The sequence below is a fragment of the Schistosoma haematobium genome, chromosome 1, assembly GCF_000699445.3.
Source record: "Schistosoma haematobium chromosome 1, whole genome shotgun sequence".
Taxonomy (NCBI): Eukaryota; Metazoa; Platyhelminthes; class Trematoda; order Strigeidida; family Schistosomatidae; genus Schistosoma; species Schistosoma haematobium.
In genome coordinates, this window is record NC_067196.1 from 64,874,558 (window position 1) to 64,894,506 (window position 19,949).

Below are 19,949 nucleotides of genomic sequence, written 5' to 3' on the forward strand. Positions count from 1 at the left end.
TCATAAGGACATGGTATTCAGAGCAGTAGTAGATGTAGGGCTGGAATGAGCAGAATAATCCAAAGACTCTGAAGATGTGATAGCTTGTAATTGGTCTGAAGTTTCAGTTTGTGTGGACGAAACCTAATAATGAGGAACATAGGTTAGTAATGCGAATCGGTCGATTTGTTAAATGAAATGTTCAAATTAAAACACACCATACCACGAAAAATAGTATGACAACCTTAAGACCCTATTACAAAACACTCTGATGGACACTTATTTTAAAATATATTTAATTATCGAGGATAAACAACGAAATCACCTTTGAAGTTGTAAAAATAAAGATATGAACGGAATTCGACTGAAGAAAATGATTTGATTTACACACAACTAAGAAATAAGTGAAATCCCATACTCTACAAGCATTCTTCATAATAATACGGGATATATAGATTAAATGACCATTATAATGATAATGGAATGACAAACGTCACGAAATACTAAACGTGACAAAATATTACCTACTTAACTTTCTAAATGGAACCTCCCAAATCGTCTTCCTAATAGTTGTTAAAAATGATAGAGATATACGTTCAACTATTATGAATTAAATGACGCAGAATCGAGATAAGGCAAGTCAAAATACACAAATAAGTAAAGAAAATTGAAGAATCTACACAATTTGTGATTAAATGATTATAAATGAAGTACAATCTAAAACCGAACTTACATTTTTTACATCATTATCAGTAAAATTCCCAGATTTGGTTTCGAACAGTGCTGGATACACAAAACTCATTTGTAAGTCACATCCATGAAACTGGGTAAACAGACGAATAGCTGCCTCGGCGAAATCACGAGTGCAAAACGTAACTTCCAGTACTAACTGATTAGTTTCAGGGTTAGTTTGTTTTGTACAAGATTGTGTATGCAGGTAATTTAGCTTGAAGTATAATGAGAAATTCAGGAAAAGTCAAAACCGATCGGCATTTAAAATTTCAAAAGTGAAAATAAAGCTTTGATAGTACTAGTTCTTGAATTTAGTCACCTGATTTTTTAGGACAGTCTACGTGTAAGATGTGCCACACTTTGAAACTAGGTGCCTGCGTTGGTGAAATCAATTGGAAAGTCGTTGGTAATTTCAAGAGTAACACACAATTTCCACATTTTTGAACATGTGCACAGGTATATGCGTAACTGTTTATACATAAATAGTAATAAAGCATTCTGGTTTATATTAGTTGTTATATATTTGTCAAATATACTCTAGCGGGAATACTAACGTGCTGAGAGGCAGATAGTGAAGAGCAGAAGAAGAAAGGCACCACAAACTCACTTCTTGAATCATGAACTCGATAACTTCCAGCTTAAATAACTACTCACAGACCAACACCATGAGTTGTAAATGCGAACAAAGAAAAACTGATCTGACACAAATATTACACCAAGGCCATAAATGCGATGAAGGAATACTAGGTTCAGAGACTGCTGACTAATTTATATTCGAACATAAATATATAGTTATTACATCTGTGTGAATAGAGATGTCATCCGAGAAGTGATACGCAAGCAAGTTACATTGATCTTACAGTACATGAATACGGGAAATTTCGACATCATAGTAGTTCTATTTAATATTTGTTTTATTCAACAGTAGCGTAAAACACATTCCAGACAGGTGATTATATTAGCATAGTAATAATAATATATGCTATTAAAAACTGTTTTTGGTATGAAAACAGATTTTTTAAGAGCAAAATACATACTGAGAGGGCATTTTGAAAGTTTTCTACATCATCTGGTTCGATGCCAGTAATATACAAAGTTCGAGGTCGCTTATCAAGTTTGGTTTGAGTTCTGTTTGGGTATGCGGAATTGTCGCCGGGAGCACAACCGCTTGTGTTTTGAGACAAAAACATATCTGATGGCCGGACTGTCTCCAAATCGACAAGCTAATAAACAAAAAGCCGTTTGAAAATACCAGATGAAAACAAAGAAATTAGTGTAACTATAGAATTACATTTAGCTAACAAAATTCAAACATCAATTCATATGGACAAACAACCATATTGTTTGGTACTCAAAAATAAACTGATTATAGTGCTAGCGATTATGGCAAGAACGTTCTTCAGCTTGTTAGTTGGGTAACGTAGGACCTGATAATTAATATGATCAATAAAAAGATATGTACTTTGTGTACTCATATTCAACGAAAATTTATATCAATAAATACGGTTGAATGAAGGAGTCAGGTTAACCTTCCGTGAATAAGATCGTATGATTTTGAAGTCCAGTTGCACAAGACGGGATGGAATCCACAAAGTCAGTGAACTTATTAGTATGTGCGGAATTATAGCCTACGATTAAGCTACGAATGTAATAATGTTTGCGTGACTGTACAGTGATCTATATATGGCTTTAAAAAACACTAAGAAACTATTTAAGGGACTCAGTCGAATGGTCTTCGGAAGTGATACAATGTTAAACTACGTTCTATTTTGGGAATAGGTAAATCTGTTTACGGAAATACAAGTTAATAGTATATTCAAGTTTATCATTGGGTATCTGTAACTATTTTTATTAACAACTGATTTCAAATGTGAGCTATAATCTACAACTGGTACAATTCATTATACACTGAAATTAACCTAAACGAAAACCGATATGTGTAAATCTAGAAACCAAGAAGAATACGAAGAAATACTAGTCTATAAGTAAAGGGAAATCAATGAGTCCACAGATTTTATAGCTGAGGCAAAGAGACCCTACCTGGCGTTTAAGTTCTACGATCCTTCGACGACCTTCTTTTAATTTAACCTCATCTTGAGTTGCATCACGTAGGTTTGCTTCCAATTTATCGATCTCGATTTGAATCTAATATGTAAAATATAAGCAGCGATGGATTAATATATGATAAATAATAACTAAAACACTAAGGAAATACTCAAATGTACATTGATGACTTTTTATGGTAATCGCAATTGTTAACTATTTGTTAAGTTGGCAAGAAAAGTAATTTATAAAAATGGACAAAGTTTACCATTATCATTGGAATTATTTAAAAAACAACTTCATGAACGAATTTAAATTATGTAAACATACTTCAGAAATTTGTTTTTGTCTTTCTAATCGAATTGGACTCGGTAAAGCTTGTAATGCGGCCGCACTAATTGTTGTGCTTCCTAATGGTTTTGAAATGAACATTTTTTTGCTGTTTGATTCTCGGTTTAAACTTCGGATATCCAAATCTTTCTTCTCAGCTTCCAAAGTCGATTCAAGCTCAGTTTGTAGCCGTTTGGCTTCAGTAAGTAATTTTCGTCTTTCATCCAATGTCAGTGGTTTCGAATCTGTACAATTGTCTGTTTCGCTAGTACGATTATTTTCCAACTGACTCATCACTTTTTCAAGAAGCAACTTCAGTTTAGTAATTCGTTGTTTTCGAGCCTCAATCACTGATTCTCGGGCTTCACGAGACTAGAGAAATAAAACATGGACATTTTAAAATGAAATTAAGTGATAAAAGAATATTTTCACAGTTGGAATCACGAGTCGATCTAAGCTAGACCACCGACAAAAACCTGGAAGTATTGGACAGTCGTCCCACGATGGGACACATCAATAGTGAGCATCCACGATCTCACATGCGGGATATTTGACGAAATAAATTCTACATTCAAGTAAATAGTTGACTTTTATCAAATAACCAGGTATATCACATATAAACAAATCACACTGAAATTGAATTATTAAAATGAAATATAATCAGATATAAATATATGATTAAATTCTATTTTAGCTTGACGTAAGAAAAGTACCTTATCTAAAAGCATAAGTTGTTCTTTACGTTGTCTCAATGCAGCCATTTTACGACGCTCCCAAAGAATTGCCTCAGCCTCTTGTTTATGCGACAAAGTATAAGGACTTGACGTAACAGTTATATTATTACTATTATTGAATTGCCTTGCTGTATCCTGAAAGAACACAAAACGAGGTCTTGATGAATAAAGTCCATTGCCTTTGAAAAGATACAACAAAAACTGAACAAACGATCTGATCATTATGTGTTTATGATTTGACACTAGTAAATACAAATTTCGAAACATCCTAATAAGCACAAAAAGTGTGTATTACATTATCGAGTAGCATATACACAAAAAACTCATGAACGTTGTTGGGATATTCAGGAAAATATCCCAAAAATTATTCTATTGAGTCTAATGCTAATCTTGGACTTGGGATGGTATCATTTTCCTACTGGTCAATACTTATTTCGCGTGTCAAATGTTATTTTCTGTTTTATGGTGCGATGTGGTCTGTTTGATTGGTATACAAACCGAGTATGTTTGAAATACATGATTCATATCTCAGAGGCTGAGACTTGTGTTCTGGACTCAACTGGCTGGGCTAGACAGGGAAGCGGGGCCAATCAGAACTGTAGGCCGTTCTTGTGTGTTTTTGCGTCTTTGGTCCGATCGATAATACGCTTCGCTTTAATCTGCAGCACACAGTTATAACAAACATTCATCCTACCGAATTGTTGTAATGACCCTTTTCAATGAGGTTTTAAAGGAAACAACTATAATCATTAGCACGTCAACATTGTTGTACTTATTACACAAGACATTTAAAAGTGGAACAAATGGGGAATCTCTACTTACTAATTAGTATACGAGTCACGGATAATAATTCGCAAGCGATAAACTCAAGCTTTTTTCAGGTGAATACTTACCGTAAAACTTAAACAAGACCTTAGTAGTTTGAATATTAAATAGAAGATTAACAATACACTACGCCATGAAGCACAATTATGATAACAAAATCAAGGTAACAATCACAATACCAAATGAAATGAAATATATAATGAATGAATATATAACAGGAATGCAGCAGAATTAATCGATGTCGTGATCTACACTATAATGTACAAGTTCTTTAGAACATGAAAACAAAATAATACCGAAGTGATAGTTTCCTGAAAAAACGAAAACAATTTAGTGTTTAAGAGTAAAGGTCATGTTTTCCTTTTCGGATCTTCTAAAGTGACCAAATACTCTTTGAAACTGTCATACTGTTTGAAAAAATTAAGCAGTAAAAGGTGCATGATACTAATAGATGACCCTTAAAATGCTTGATAATAAATAAAATGGTCAAACTGAGCTGTTACAGTATGCATCTATTACAAAACAAGTTGCCTAAAACCCAACCAACTGTACTGCTGTTATGCGTTTTATTTAACAGAATGCCAACCGTTAGCTGCGTAAAAATAGGAGATAGGATTGATCGACCAAAATGAGCGGGCACAAAATATGCTAACTGAAATCATAAACCAAACCAGGTGTGGTGATTACGAAGTCTGTGTGTAGTTCAGTATTCATATTGGTAAATTACAATACCTTTAGTTACTAATCGCAAACACTTATATAAAACTAGAGGTGAAGAAAATAACATTCAATAAAATTGATAAAATCCGATGTCTACAAAATGACGAGAGACGTGGACAGATTTAGCGATACTTTTCATAGCTACAGCTTCCTCATTGAGTCATAAACCATTAGTTAGGATAAGATATTTATGGAAAGTCATCATAAAATTAGGTTTTTCAATTAAAGCAGTAACTGGATATTATTAAAAAGATTTCACTGAAAAACTGAAGCTTAAATTTTATAATTTAGTTAAGAAGTGGTAAAGGTTTTAGAAACTGCTTATCTATACAATGTGTCACAATTAATACTGATAAACTTAGACTTGTACAATAAATCAACAAATTCAACTAAGAATTTAATTATTTATGTCGTTAGGAAAGATGAATGGTAGCATAAGATAATAAAAAATGAATCTAAGTGATCGTGTTTCGTAAATTTACAGAACAGGAGACTTCTATAAGTTAACCAGAGCACATTTCCGATATATTTGCTTATAAATAATATTTCACAACCTGCTTAACCAATCACAAATATTAGGCATGCGTCATACGTTTTGTTAAACTAGATTAGGCTATGATAGCCTCGAATGAGCGGAACGATCAATGATGTTCGAATAAGGAATCGAATCAAGAAAATGGACAATCATTTCTACAAAACCAATCTAATTAAAATTTGCAATCATTTACTTAGAAGCAACAAATCTACTGACGATCTAATGGAGTAATTTAAAAAATAACCATCTTACACTCACAGGATTACGAGTAAATAATAATGACTCTTGATCGGCATTAAGATCAACATAATTATCTACTACTTTATCAATTCTTTGATTAAAAGCTTTACTACGTTCTTTGATGAAAGTGGCAGAATTTCGTTCATGACTATCTATGGTCGGATTTTCGTCAATTAAATCGTCTTCTTCATCACCCGATAATAAGGCATCTCCACTGGTTGGATTACGTTCTAAACGCCAACGAGATCTATTACCCCTTTGGATGGTATCATCAGGAAGAATGCTGCCAGGAACGCGTTGATTTTCTATACAGTCATTCGTCATACTCATCCATGAATATGAATTAATCTTGTTATTTCCAGGAACAGGTCGTGTTCCTAAACGATCCAGTATACTCTGTAACAAAAGTTTCAAAATAAGAAAATCATTAAAAAGCATTTATTTTAAACGCTTCAACTACAAATTAGCTTTCTGTTAAAACACGGTAAACAAACGATCAACCAATGGGCTAATCTGAAATTTATCAATAAAATATCCTAAATTACATCAAAATGATAAACAGATAATATAATGAATGTTGAAGCAATATTATCTGACCAGTAAATGAAGTTATCTGATTCATTTACTAGGTACAGATTGGTGCACATGGCTTTGGGCCAGTGATACCAACCGGATGCTTAAGCCGGAGTATATGGAGCGAGGTTTCAAACTGCAACTGAGTAGAATGGATCAATCATTGAACCATAGCTCTATAGTGAGTGAAGTTACATTAGTAAATCATATTCCATTGTTAGCGAGACATAGATTGGATTAAATCATGCTCAATGCACGATTGCTTTGGTGCACGCTGATTGGATAAGAATTAGCTAATCAGCGTTAGCCAACACTTAGTGAACACTAGAAATCTCATGTGAAAAACTACAAATATACTAACGTTTTCCCTATTGTGCTTCTTACTTCCATCTAACCTTGTTATTTGGAATATAATCTCTTTCCTGTCCAACCGTGTTCTGATTTGGGGACTTGTCGAGTGCATCGGTGTCCGAGAATACTAAGCAATAGGAATAGCTGGGTTATAACCGTAAGAGAGAATTATAACATCCACAAAAAGAGATCAAAATAATTAGGCTCATGAAAGTTACATGTATCTTTTAGGATTCTGAATAATAAACACATTTCTAATTATTTAAACTTATTCGATAATTTGAACAATTGTCTTCAGAAAAATTCACTTCTAAACGTTGTTTTATAAGTTAAACTACCTACACAGTCGGTTAATCAAATGCGACATAGAATTTGGCACATGTGTACATCGGTCCAAGTTTCCCAATTCTATTAGGACAGAGTCATGAATCTGTCTGGGCAAATCCCAGAGTTGCAGAGGTAGTAACAGCATTAACGATAGTATAAAAGTTTAAGGATCCAATGTGCGATTCGAAAAGGAAATATAAATTAGTGAAATAATGATTTTGGGAAGTGTATCCGGAATTTATAAACTTAGGATCTAAAGAGATACAAAGAGTGAATGTAATTGCACAACTATAAACGATTTTGAGCAATGTTACTCACAATCCCTAATCATTGGTTACGATGACCAAGGAAACTCCAATCAAGTAGTTTGCATTTGCCTAAATATGTCAGTCTAACAATGTCTTTATGGACTAACGTTAGTCCATAGGTTTGACCCCCTTTACCATTCTTTCAACCTATTCTAACACCAGCCATCAGCGCCCATTGAGGTAGTCAGTGGATGGTGTGTATATGTAATACATGTTCCAACGCTCTCAGTCGATAAAGAATCACTACCTCGTCACCTGATTTGCCACGCTTACCTAGTACTCCGAGTCGAAACTCGGCATCACCAAGGAATTATATGAATCCATTATGCACTAGAATTCGGTAACAATGAATCACAAATAACCTAAATAGCACTTTGACTACTTCCTAGGACAGGAAATGTCAAGGATGATACAGACGAAAATGACGATAGATAGGGAAATAACGCTATAACTCAGCAAATAAGAATAAATATTAGATTTATGTGAGCACCAGATGGCGCTGACTCAGTATGCAATACAACTGTTCTAACTAGTTTACTAAATGAAGGTTTACAACTTAAGTAATTGTTTGCGTATTATTTTAGTGATTAAAATATTTGAGATGGTTTAACGGTTAAGGTAACTAGCTTTAACCACTGATTCTCAGGTTTAAAATCCAGTTAATCTTCGTATTGACAAGCTAGTTAGTATTATTGCAAGTGTCTTAAAGTCGAACACATGAACTTATATGTGATTATTTAGGTAAAAAAAAAATAAACGAAAAAAGATTCGTGAGTCATGCTTCAAACACATAAATAGTCGAATAACCGCAAACTATGCATATACCCATATTCTTAGTAATCATGCTGTACACCAATAAAATGATAGAAAGCAGACTGTCAAGCAGTATACTTGCCCACGACAATATAACAGTTAAAACAGCACATATAATCGAAGAATTTTGTTTCCAATTAGACTTTTATCAGGCTTGACTCTAACATACGACAATATTAATATGCACATATGAAAAGCATCAAACCCATCAGTTTATGAGTCAATGATTATACGCATATAAGTCGCACTGAATATCCACTGCAAGGAACCTATCAAGTGGAATAAATTTCCAACTTGTCTGACCTTGCACAAAATTCGGGTTTGTAAGCAAAAAAAACCCAAAAAGATTAGTAAAAATGAAAATTTTGTAAAAGTATTCGCAAACTGCATGAAAGCCTGTATCACCGCTGTTAAAACATGCACAATAATTCAAAAATTACACATCCTACTTTTAAAAATTTTACAGTTAATTTAATACACTATAAAATCTAACCTTGGGACGAGGGAAACGACTAGTCATGCTTCGAGCATTGTGTTTGAAGTTTTCTGGAAAACGAGTGTAAATTCGAATAAATCTATTTGAAAACATAGGAATGGGGCTTCGATAGGCTTTCTCAGCTTCGTCTGATGAAGAAAACTCAACCACTGCGGAACCTACCATGCCCTTGTATCTAGCAATGACGTTTATTACATGACCAAATTGAGCAAAATGCTCACGAATTTTATCCGCATCATTAAGTTTCCAAGGAAGACGATCGATATACAGAGTAGTACGAGGATCAACAGTTCGAGAAGTGATATCCAAAGAAAGATCTGTTACTCCTGATGTTTTTGGGACTACAGCATATGAACTGATTTGTTCAGTGATAGGACTGGGTTTATATGATAATGGTGGGGTAGAGGCATTATGTTCTACATCTGAAGTATCGCAAGACTGTAGAATATTAGACTCGGACGTCGAAATCATGGACAAATGTGGTCGATCTGGTTCATAGGCAGGTGGAGCTGAATTAATTTCGGTTTGATCTTTATTGTTAGTATTTTGAATCATTGGCAAAGGAACTATATTTCGACTAATAGTGTTGACATTGTTAAATACGCGAAAATTATTAGAACGTTGTTGCATGTTATTCTGCAAACGGGGATGCTTCCAATTGGATTTACTATACAAAACAGAAGGGTTAGAAACCTGAGGAAGTAATCCAGTATCCGATGACTGATCAATGCAACAGGTCATTAACATTTGATTATCTGGATGATTAACTAAATAGAAAAGACAAATTAATGAGGACAAAAAACGGATAACGATGAACTTCCCCGAGCCAAATATGTGAAAGGTAAAATTAGGCACAAAATTTACAGTTATTAGTTAACTGGAATCATATACCGAAAAAATGTTGACATGGAAACATTTCTAACCGATCCAATCTTGGCAATCATTGGTTTCATCGGTAAAGCCAAAAACGACAGTGGTACAACTCCTCATTGGGCAAGTGTTCTATTTTTCATATCTTCTTAACCACTGATACGGTAGAACGAAAGGTTTGCCTGATAACGTTCTTGATCTTTTCTGATAGATCAAAATAAACAGGTCTCTGTTACGACGGCACAATCGACTGTTAAAACGCTGGAATTATTGACGTGGTCGAATAAATAATTTGCCCACGTATACGATCATTAAGTCCCAGTCGAAAAAATTCCAGAACCAGTTGTCAACTGACAGGACATCTATCAAGGAGTTCAAGCTGTCGTTAACATAAAATATCCAACCAATATAGTATGAACATGAGCTACTTTTCAGGTAATGATTAATTAATCAAGATTATAAAGCAATCAATGGGGGTCTATTATTATCCATAATATGAATCTATAAACAACAACGCAGAGAAACTGTTGTTAGAAATCATGAACTGTAATGTTATAATGTGTATATATGAACGTAAATATTATTCATATGTAGTTTCTCAGCAAGGTTATTACATATATTTTGTTAAAACTGGTGCTTTCTCGTTTACATATACTGCAATATAGGTACAATAAGCGACAGACACCCACACTACCGACATAAAGCCAAGGTCAATGACTTCCGAAGTTTACCTCTTAGAACAGAGTAAAACAATAATTAATCACAGCTAACAAGGAAACATGTGTAGAAGAAACCGATATATTTTATTTAATTTCAAAACCATTAGCCTTGAAACTGAAATGAAATCAATATGTATGTCATTTCAAGGATTTTATTATTATTGTCTCAATTATATAGTCACACTTGGAGCTATTCTGGCAACACTCATTGGTAGCTACAACGACTCACAGGATATTGCATTTTTCGACAATAATTAGGCTGTAATAGACTAATTAACTAACAAATAATTTGAACGTGCCACTTAAATAGCATACTGATGCTAAATTTTAAGTGTTACAAAACTCGATATTTATAATACTTTTCGAAATAATAATGTAGCCAAGATGCTTGCAAGTCATTTGTTATGCTAATGCTTTATGTTCACTGATGTGAAATTTTCACACAAAATTTGCTACATGTACATCTAAAATGATACTGTTATTTTTGCTAAATATTTACGCAGCAGTTGGATATAACTATTGAACCATTGGTTGCGTGAAGTGTATTTCGATAATCCGCACAAAATACATCTTTTTAATCGCATATAGCACTATTATTCCTGCTAACAGAATCTTATCAACTCCATAAAATTTAATTAGCACAATAATCAACATCAAAATTTTAACATCAATAAATGTATCTAGCATGACTAGATAAAATTCATTTTCCAATCCAAAAAGTTAACAAAGACAAACTCGGGATACGTTTAGACTTTCGCAGATGTACATTTGATGCAGGAAAATAACTGAAAATTAAAGATACATTATGTCAAACCGAAACAGTGCAGCAAAGCCAAGATACACGACTGAAACCTTAAAATATTGGAAAACTAAGCTCTGGACTTAAAAAATGAGTGCATTATGGTATAGTTTATTAGTATATTTTATTAGTTCATGCCACTTTTGTACCAGAAATCTCAGTCAATATTTTTCGCAGGATAACATCGTTATGACGTCAGCTTTCTACTACATTGAAATGAGTGAGGATTATCAACTTCTATGACTTATTACATTATTTAACACAATACTGACGACAGACAATTAGTTCGTCTTGTTGCTATGATGGTTAGCAGTACATCTTATCTCATGTACGCAACGATAACATACGCACTTTAATTTCAGATGAATAGGCTACGTGATACCTTAAATTATGCATCACGACCTATCTAAAGTAATACAATATAAAAACTAAAGAGCATGCAATGTTACAACCACTGAGTGATGTGACAATAAACCGAATTTCTAAAAACTAGTACATTCTTTTTTTAGATTCAAATCATGGCAATCAATATGCGACTACATTGAAAATAAATCTCAATTACATAAAATTAACATTTGTATCAGAAAATTTCCTATAACTATTTACTTTCTGTTAATATACACTTATTAAATTGCTTCGTTTTATGTAAATAGAGAAGAGCTTCACTACACTGATTCATTGGATAATTTACGTTAAGTGGATTACAAAAGACTGAATAACTTGCAAACAGGACGATTGTGTATCGTAACAGTATGATTGGAATAATAAAAAACTAGTTTGTCTTCATTTCAACCTAATAATCATACATATTCAAAAAGCAAGCACTAGTTTATTTTAATGCAAGAGTCATTAACCTCTGGGAAAATTCTAAACTGATTGGTGGAAATAAGTTGATATTTTAACATGAATACATTCTGTATATGGAGTTGGAAATATGACTTTTACCACATTTTGGCCACTTCCATTAGGTATACTGGTATTTCACTAACAAGTAAACCACTTTTATAACTATTTGGTAGCTTCGAAACTTTATTACGTCAGTGAAAAAAATCTAGTGGTAGATTTTAAGTCTTTGGTTAAACACCACAGTAAGCAATAAACATACGTACTTGGAGTCGGGTGATAAACAGGAATAAGAGGAGTACCAATATGTTGATTTAAATCGTTAAGTTCAGTAGGTCCAGATAGAACAGCTGCTACAAAAGATTGAGGCTGAAGTGTACTAGATTTTGATGCCTCTTTTCCAATATTCATTGGTAAATCCCCAGTACTATTTGAGAGTGGATTAGTATCTAACAGAGGGTTTGTGAGATGAGCGATGGCGGACACAGCAGATTTAGCAGACGAAATTACCAAAGCATTCGGGCCGTGGTCATACTGACATCTGTCTCCATATACACAAAAACCACGCTCTTCAAAATCACGACAGCGACGGTTCCTTACAGCTCGACACTTTTCATCAACTACTCTGTAATCGGTGACAGACTTCGCGAAAGATTTACACGAACGATTGCTATGCTCATCTTTGTGCCGTGAGTGGATACGTTCACGACTGTTATACTTATGTGATTCTGAACCATTATACTTATTCCGACGCGATGAAATTGTATTTGAATGGGTTACTTCTTCATTTGAACTACCTAAAACAAAAATAGAATTTACAACTTTAAATAAATAGCTGCCTAAATAAATGAATGGTTGCACTGACAACAGTTGATGCTAATAGACGTAGTCAAAAAAAGTTAACTACAAACCTGATGAATTGCGTCTGATATGACCATCCACTGTTTTTAAGCTGGGTTCTTCTGAGTGGTTATTATGACGTCCACGACTGCAGGAATCTACATGTGGTTCAAGTTCTTTCCCATGTTGCCTGCTAGTTGTACTTGCATTATTTATTGGTTTTCCTGGGGAATGGGGACTGCGTGAACGACTATCTGACGAAATTCTTTTTGCTTTATTCTCCGGTGAGCGTTTTCGTTTCTGCTTGGGAGCACAAGTGTCCGTGGCATTTGGAACGTTAGTGTTATTGTTTGTCAAATGTCTTTTCCTGTCTTTTGGTACATTATCAAAAGTATTTCCACAAGGGTTTTTTCCAGAAGAATCCTTTGGGTAAGAGTTGTCCGAAGACTGAGTTTGTTTTAATGTTTCACACGCAACATATGTTCTTGATTTAAGTACAGCAAACAAATCCTCTACGAACTTTGCTGTATTTTCTTGCAAGAATACTTCCAATTGGTCAATACATATTTCTCTTAGTTCCTGCTCGCCTTTGTCCTTTTTTATCAGGGCTATTACATACTGAGAAAGTGGAATCGGATCAGCAACACACCTACAATGTGCACAAGTTGCAGGAATAGTTTTAAAAACGAAAGTTCAAAAATATTTAGAAACAATTTATCGAAGAAATGTGTTAACTAGTGAGAAAACTTAAAAATCTATACTTAATCCATCATAGATCTAAATAAAAATTACTTATGTTCAATGACGTAGTACAGCTTTTTTTATTTTCTGAAATACTCAAATTATCTGAAAATAATATGTGAGCTGAAGTTTATAGCTATTAATCCTGGTTTTAATAAAGTAGTATACGGATATAGTTATTTCAGTAGGTGTGGTATCAAGCAATTAACTTCAAGTATTGACTTATTAATGAAACCAGTCTCTTGGACAATGTAAAAAGTGCATTTAGCTAGTTCAGATTCAATATCAAAAACACAGAACTTCCGATTTTTTTTAAATGCCAGCAAGACGGTAGTGGTGGACCGTATCGATGTCAATATTACTCTATGATGGGATGCACCGAAAGTTTCTGTCCATTTGAAATAATATGTTTATGTTAACAGTACTACTGCTTTCAACAAACTTACATTGAATGGGGTAATGATTCTTTATCAACTCACGCGTCTGAAACGATAAGAACAATTGAAAAAGTTCGTGAATTCTTTTGTTGCTTACTAGCAGCACGGACGATTTTAACTGAAGCCCATTAGGGTTACAACCTGTTCCCATTACCAAAAAATGTCATTTTCCTTTAAATACTACATATCTACATTTCCTAATTATCTCAAGTAGACAGATATCCTGATGAGTCTTCGCTTGGACCTCATGATGTGCTGCTCATCTACCAGTAGCATCGGATTTATTGCTTTTGAAATGTTCCGCACCGTAATTTACACGGATGAATTTCCTGGAACACTACCAACCTTAAAATCGAGTTCCGCTTTGTCATGAGGTCGAACACTTGCCTTATTGATATACAATACTGTATTGATGTCTAAATCATAGCCCATGAGTTGTATGGTTCTAACATGGTACATGTGAAAGGAGTATTTTCTGACAGGATGTAAAACACAGAGCTTTGGGCAAGACATAATGTTAAATCTAGCCATCACCTCAAAAGTGCCTAACACCACAGAAGGAGGGATGGAGTCACCAGCCGACAGACGTTGGATGCGACTCCTGCTGGAGCTCCTTCAGAGTTAGTGCTGGCCCCAAGGCCAGATAAAGGAGAGCTGGATATAGGGATGGTCACATCACTGCTGTAAATAAAGCGCTACAAAAACCCTAGCCAGAACAAAATATTTACACCATTTTAACTTTGTTCGGAGAGCTAAAGGGTCTTCATATAAAAACTTTATGACACTTCATGATGAAAACTGAGATTATTTGGAAGCCACCAGACCAAAACCCCTTCTAAAAACCAGAGCAACAATTAATGTCAGAGTGGAATTTTCGAACAATGAACAAGACAGGGAGGGTCACTCGAATAGCAACACAGATGAAAATATTCTAACTGACCGTGCTTGGAACAGGTAAAACTCATTGAACACAATCTGTGCCAAATAAACCAACTTTAGGAGCTCACAGGATCTACTAGAGGAAGAGGAAATTATTATGGAGGGAAACTGTAAAACATTAAATAAGCGATACCTTCAACATGCTGGAGGTATTGAGTCCAAAAGAGCGCCAGCACAATAGACCTGTGGACAGCTTGAGCGAAATTCGAGAACGGAAAAACAAGAAAGTATTCAGTAATAGCCGGACGAAAACAGAAGCCCAGCCACAAGCTGAATATACAGAGGCATAGAGGCTGATAAGTGGAAGACCTGGAATCATCAGTAGACAAAGCTGCACGAGAAGCTTGAAGAGAAAATATGGTAAACAGAGGCGACCAGTTATGAACAAAGGCTCAGCCGAACAGCACACAGGCGACTGTTAACGGGGATCCATTCTAATAGTGTTTGTTCTGCCCTCGCACTTAGTGCTATACTCGCACCCACTAGTATACGAGAACTTGACTTCAGGTCGCCAAATAAACGGAGGGTGAATCTCGTTGGCTCTCCATTTTGGCGAGGTGAGGTTAAGTGAATGACCACACTGGGATCCTGTATGAGTGTTTCGGAGACAGCATACATCAATGGTACGGGATTTTAGGGTTTTAGTCAAAGAGGCCTACTGACCGATTTGACATAGTGTATGTACGTTGAAGGCTCCAATGTGTGGTTTAAAGCGAGATTTCAGTAGATCTGGGACAGTGTTTTGCACACTAGAATCGTTGGCCGTGGTGACACATGAGGAAGAAGTCAAAAGAGTAAGTTTGCAGTTAAAAATGGAGGTAGGAGGAATAATAAGAATTGAAGAAGGTGATTAATTGGGAATACAATGATCTTGAGTGCTGTTAGAGTTATGAGGGCGGTTATCGATTCCGGGTTGCCCACATCGTGTAAAGGTTCTTCTAGACGAACCTGAAAAGGAAATCGGGTTATAGTTGGTCTTACTGAACTGAGGGCATGACCACAGTGCCCAAGGGACAACTGCTGGAGGCCAGTCACACACGACCGTTTTGTGAGTAGTTTCCGGGTTAGCTTAGCACTTGTTGGGACCTATCCGCCGTAGTACGGTCAACCACAAGGTGAGGGAGCAACAATGGATCTCAGCAGCATCAACTGCACTCATAGATGCTCGACAACTCATTCCGAAGAAGTACATTAACCTTGTAAAGGCTCTCTACTCGAACACAACTGGTCGAGTGAGAGCTTATGGCGAACTGTCATCAGAATTGATTACCACAAGTGGTGTTCGTCGGGGCTGTTCACTCTCTTCATTCTTGTTTAACTTTGTCGTTGACGTGCTTTTAGAGGTAACACTTCCCTCATCCAAATTTCCAGGGGTTGAACTTCTACCAGGAGATTCACTTGTTGACTTGGAATATGCCGATGACATAGTTCTATTTGGTGAAGACGCTGACAAAATTCAGAGTCTTCTGACCACTCCAAGCAACAATGCAAGCATGTTCGGGATGCGATTCTCCCCCTCAAAATGCAAAATGTTGCTTCAGGATTGGGTTGCATCGACACCCGATCTAATGATAGGGAGTGAAGTAGTTGAGCGTGTCGACCGATTCACTTATCTTGGAAGTCTCATCAGCCCTCGTGGTCTGGTGTTTGACGAAATCTCAGCACGGATACAGAAGGCTCGACTAGCTTTTGCCAACTTGCGTCATTTATGGCGTAGGCAAGATATCCGTCTATCAACCAAAGGACGGTTTGCTGCACAGCAGTTCGTTTCGTCCTATTTTATGGCAGTGAACCATGGCCGGTAAGAGTAGAGGATATTCGTAGGCTACTAGTATTTGATCATAGGTGTCTTCGAAACATTGCTCGTATATCCTGGGACTACCGAGTAAGTAATGTAGTTGTTAGGAAACGGGTACTAGGTAAGGATGGCAAACCAATTGATGAAGTAGTGAGACTTCATCAGTTGAGATGGCTGGGACACGTGTTACGTATGCCCAACCACCGACTGCCACGACATGCGATGTTTCATGATATAGGTGTAGGATGGAAGAAAGCTAGGGGCGGCCAGACAAAAACATGGCACAAATCCATGAAGTCACTGACAAGTGAACTGAGTCATGTTGGTAAGTGTGGACTAGCTAGTTGGGATCCGCGAGATGATAACAACCGATGGTTGGAGACCTGAATGACATGGCTCAAAACCGTTTGCGATGGTGCAGGTGCATCCATTCTTTGTTCTCACAAATTCTAATCTGAATTCTTCATGTCCCTTTTTACTTATTTACAAATGTTTCACTGGATTATAATCTTTGGATAACATCTTCAAACCCTAATCTTCCCGATTACTGCTTATACTCTTATTACCTTTACCACTATGGGATTTGAGCCGACAATTGTATCTCTGTGTCAATGTGGTGTGGCAACTCGAACTGATGTACGTGCGTACGGAGTTCTACGTTGTTACGGACTGACAGACGGAAATCCGTGAGATAAGGCGATAGAGCAGCTGACGAATCTGTTCCACTTGAAGATAAGTTTGTCTATGTTAGTCATTTTGCTAACTGTTGACGGGACTATGGAGCTCTAAACATCTCAGGGTAAGCACGAAATACAGTAGATGCTTTGGAAAGAGATGGATGATTTGAAATTGGTATGACTTTGCATACTCAGACCGAGTCGACAATAAAGAAGAACGATCTGATGCAGGTGTCAATGCATGAATTGACAAAGCAAGGGCAGTATTCGTGCAGCTGAAGAATAGCTGTAACTGTTCACAGACTGAGAGGGTTGTGACATGTTTTACCCAAGCATAACTACTATGTATCTCGATGTAGACTAGCGTAGGAGTGGGTTGGAAAAAAGCTACAGTCAAGGAAACTAAGAAGTAACATTAGTCCGTGAAGTTACTGACTGTTGGACTGAGAAGTGTAGATAAATAAAAATTACCTGACTGGGTAGATATGTTGAGTAACATGACTTGGAATTGGCACCAATGGAGCAAGTGCAATTTCTTTCTTTGGATTCTGAGTTTTAAAATTGTCTTACATGTTTTATTTCGCGAATTCATTTCTATATGCACTATCCTTTTCACTACCATCAATAGGACAATTGCTTCTGCTGCGATGGTCGTTAAAGTGACAATCTTAGCTGTTTTGATGTGATGTGACAACTTGGGTTGATGAACATTAGTCGTTGCTTATCATTGACTGGGCTAAGGCTATACATCCCCACCTAGATAATAACCCAGTTCAACTATTTACTGATAGACTGCATGCCAGAAAACTCGGTTTGTTACATTTTTAAGGACGTGTTACAAAACAAGTTTGCAGTGACTTTGCTGCTCCCAGTAATTTTAGTTGCATATCACTGTTCAATCTTTGTACAACAAACTATAAAAGTTAACTTAGGATGAGCCATTTTGTGATTTATTAACTGTCTAACACTATGCGCTTGACACTCATTGTGGCACAACATACAGGGACCTTCAACATGCTATTTGTATTCCCACACGGACAAATATGGGGAATGTGCTAGCAGTTAAAAAGCTGACTAATTTTCCTCAAAGATAGTAACAATGTGACCTGTGAACATGGGATATGAAGGAGACAAAACATCCATCTATATATACATTTAGCTTTAATTGTACAAATTAGTGAGGATGCATGTTGTTGTTTTATCGTTTTGTCGAGTTTGTACAGGAACATATTGCAGAATAACATGGAAAATATCGAAGTTGACGAATAAAATACGAGGTGCCAAGCAGAAATTACACAAAATCCGACAAAACTTTATGCGGGTGGTTTACGAGTGGCTAGAACATGATAGGAAAAGATATTAGCAAAGTAGCACCTATTACAAATACACCACTTTAAGTTTCCAGTCTTGAGAAACTGTAAAAACAGCATAAAGTCAGTTGTGCACTCAGCAATCATAAAGTGCTAAGACTAGTAGGAAGAACAAAATTCGACCGGTAAGACAGAAAGTGACGCATCAACTAATCAAAACTGACTGTTGAAGATACTAAGAGGACTCGTGTACTGTCATGAATACTCCAAAACGGACTTACCAGAGACATTTGAGAACCCATTTTGAGTGTCCAAATGTTTCATTTCGCAACAAAGCTCAAGATGGCTACTTATGTGAATTCTGTTGCAGTAAACCTATAAGTAGTTAATCCACTCCATTTTTGGCAAAAGACCTCGAACTTTTTTTTCCAAACTACTCTTTAAAACTGACCAGTCAATACTCTCAGATGTTCAACCTGGAATTAGTGAGGTGGACTTTGACCCTCAGAAGTAATGGTAGGAAGCTGAGAGTATTATGACATTCCCTAAAATGACGCCATACATAGCACTATATAATACGTTCATTAAGATCAAAATCAGTGCCGCATAATGTACGGCTTTGTATTACACGAAAGATTATTAGTGGAGAGGAGACTTACAGGGGTTTCAGCTTCCCGTGGAGCCATACCTCAAGCTGTTTATAGTCAACCTGCATTGCACTACAAGCCGCCAGAACCCCAGTATGGCAGTTGCGCAAATATTAACACGACAAAACAAAACAAAAGACGTTTGTCAGTAAGCCAACACGTAAGTAGTTCGACGGAAATCCAAGACCCACGAAACCAACTCAGAGGGCCAAATGTATTTAAAAAACTGGAATAAACGCTATTGAAAACGGACAGTAATATTATAGTCGTTGTGGAAACTTCGTCGACCTTGGCTGTTTTAACACATCACATAATATTCGGAT

At 36.0% G+C, this 19,949-nt stretch overlaps 1 protein-coding gene across 2 annotated transcripts; it reads right to left on the bottom strand.

Annotated features, from left to right (window-relative positions):
• RBM27_1 (RNA-binding protein 27) lies at positions 1-19,818 on the bottom strand (the record flags this gene model as incomplete). Of its 2 annotated transcripts, none has more annotated exons than XM_012937728.3 (11): positions 19,639-19,818; positions 13,149-13,726; positions 12,504-13,034; positions 9,004-9,773; positions 6,157-6,534; positions 3,798-3,953; positions 3,085-3,456; positions 2,752-2,856; positions 1,749-1,934; positions 713-925; positions 1-123 (listed from the first exon to the last, which is right to left on the bottom strand). In XM_012937728.3, the coding sequence occupies exons 1-11, from the start codon at positions 19,692-19,694 to the stop codon at positions 1-3; spliced, it is 3,468 nt and encodes a 1,155-aa protein (XP_012793182.1). In that variant the 5' UTR covers positions 19,695-19,818. The 2 variants fall into 2 exon arrangements, with proteins under 2 accessions (XP_012793182.1, XP_051074825.1); XM_051209372.1 differs by lacking the exon at positions 19,639-19,818 and adding an exon at positions 14,265-14,476 and having other exon boundaries at positions 9,004-10,255.
• Between the last annotated feature and the right edge of the window lie 131 nt (positions 19,819-19,949).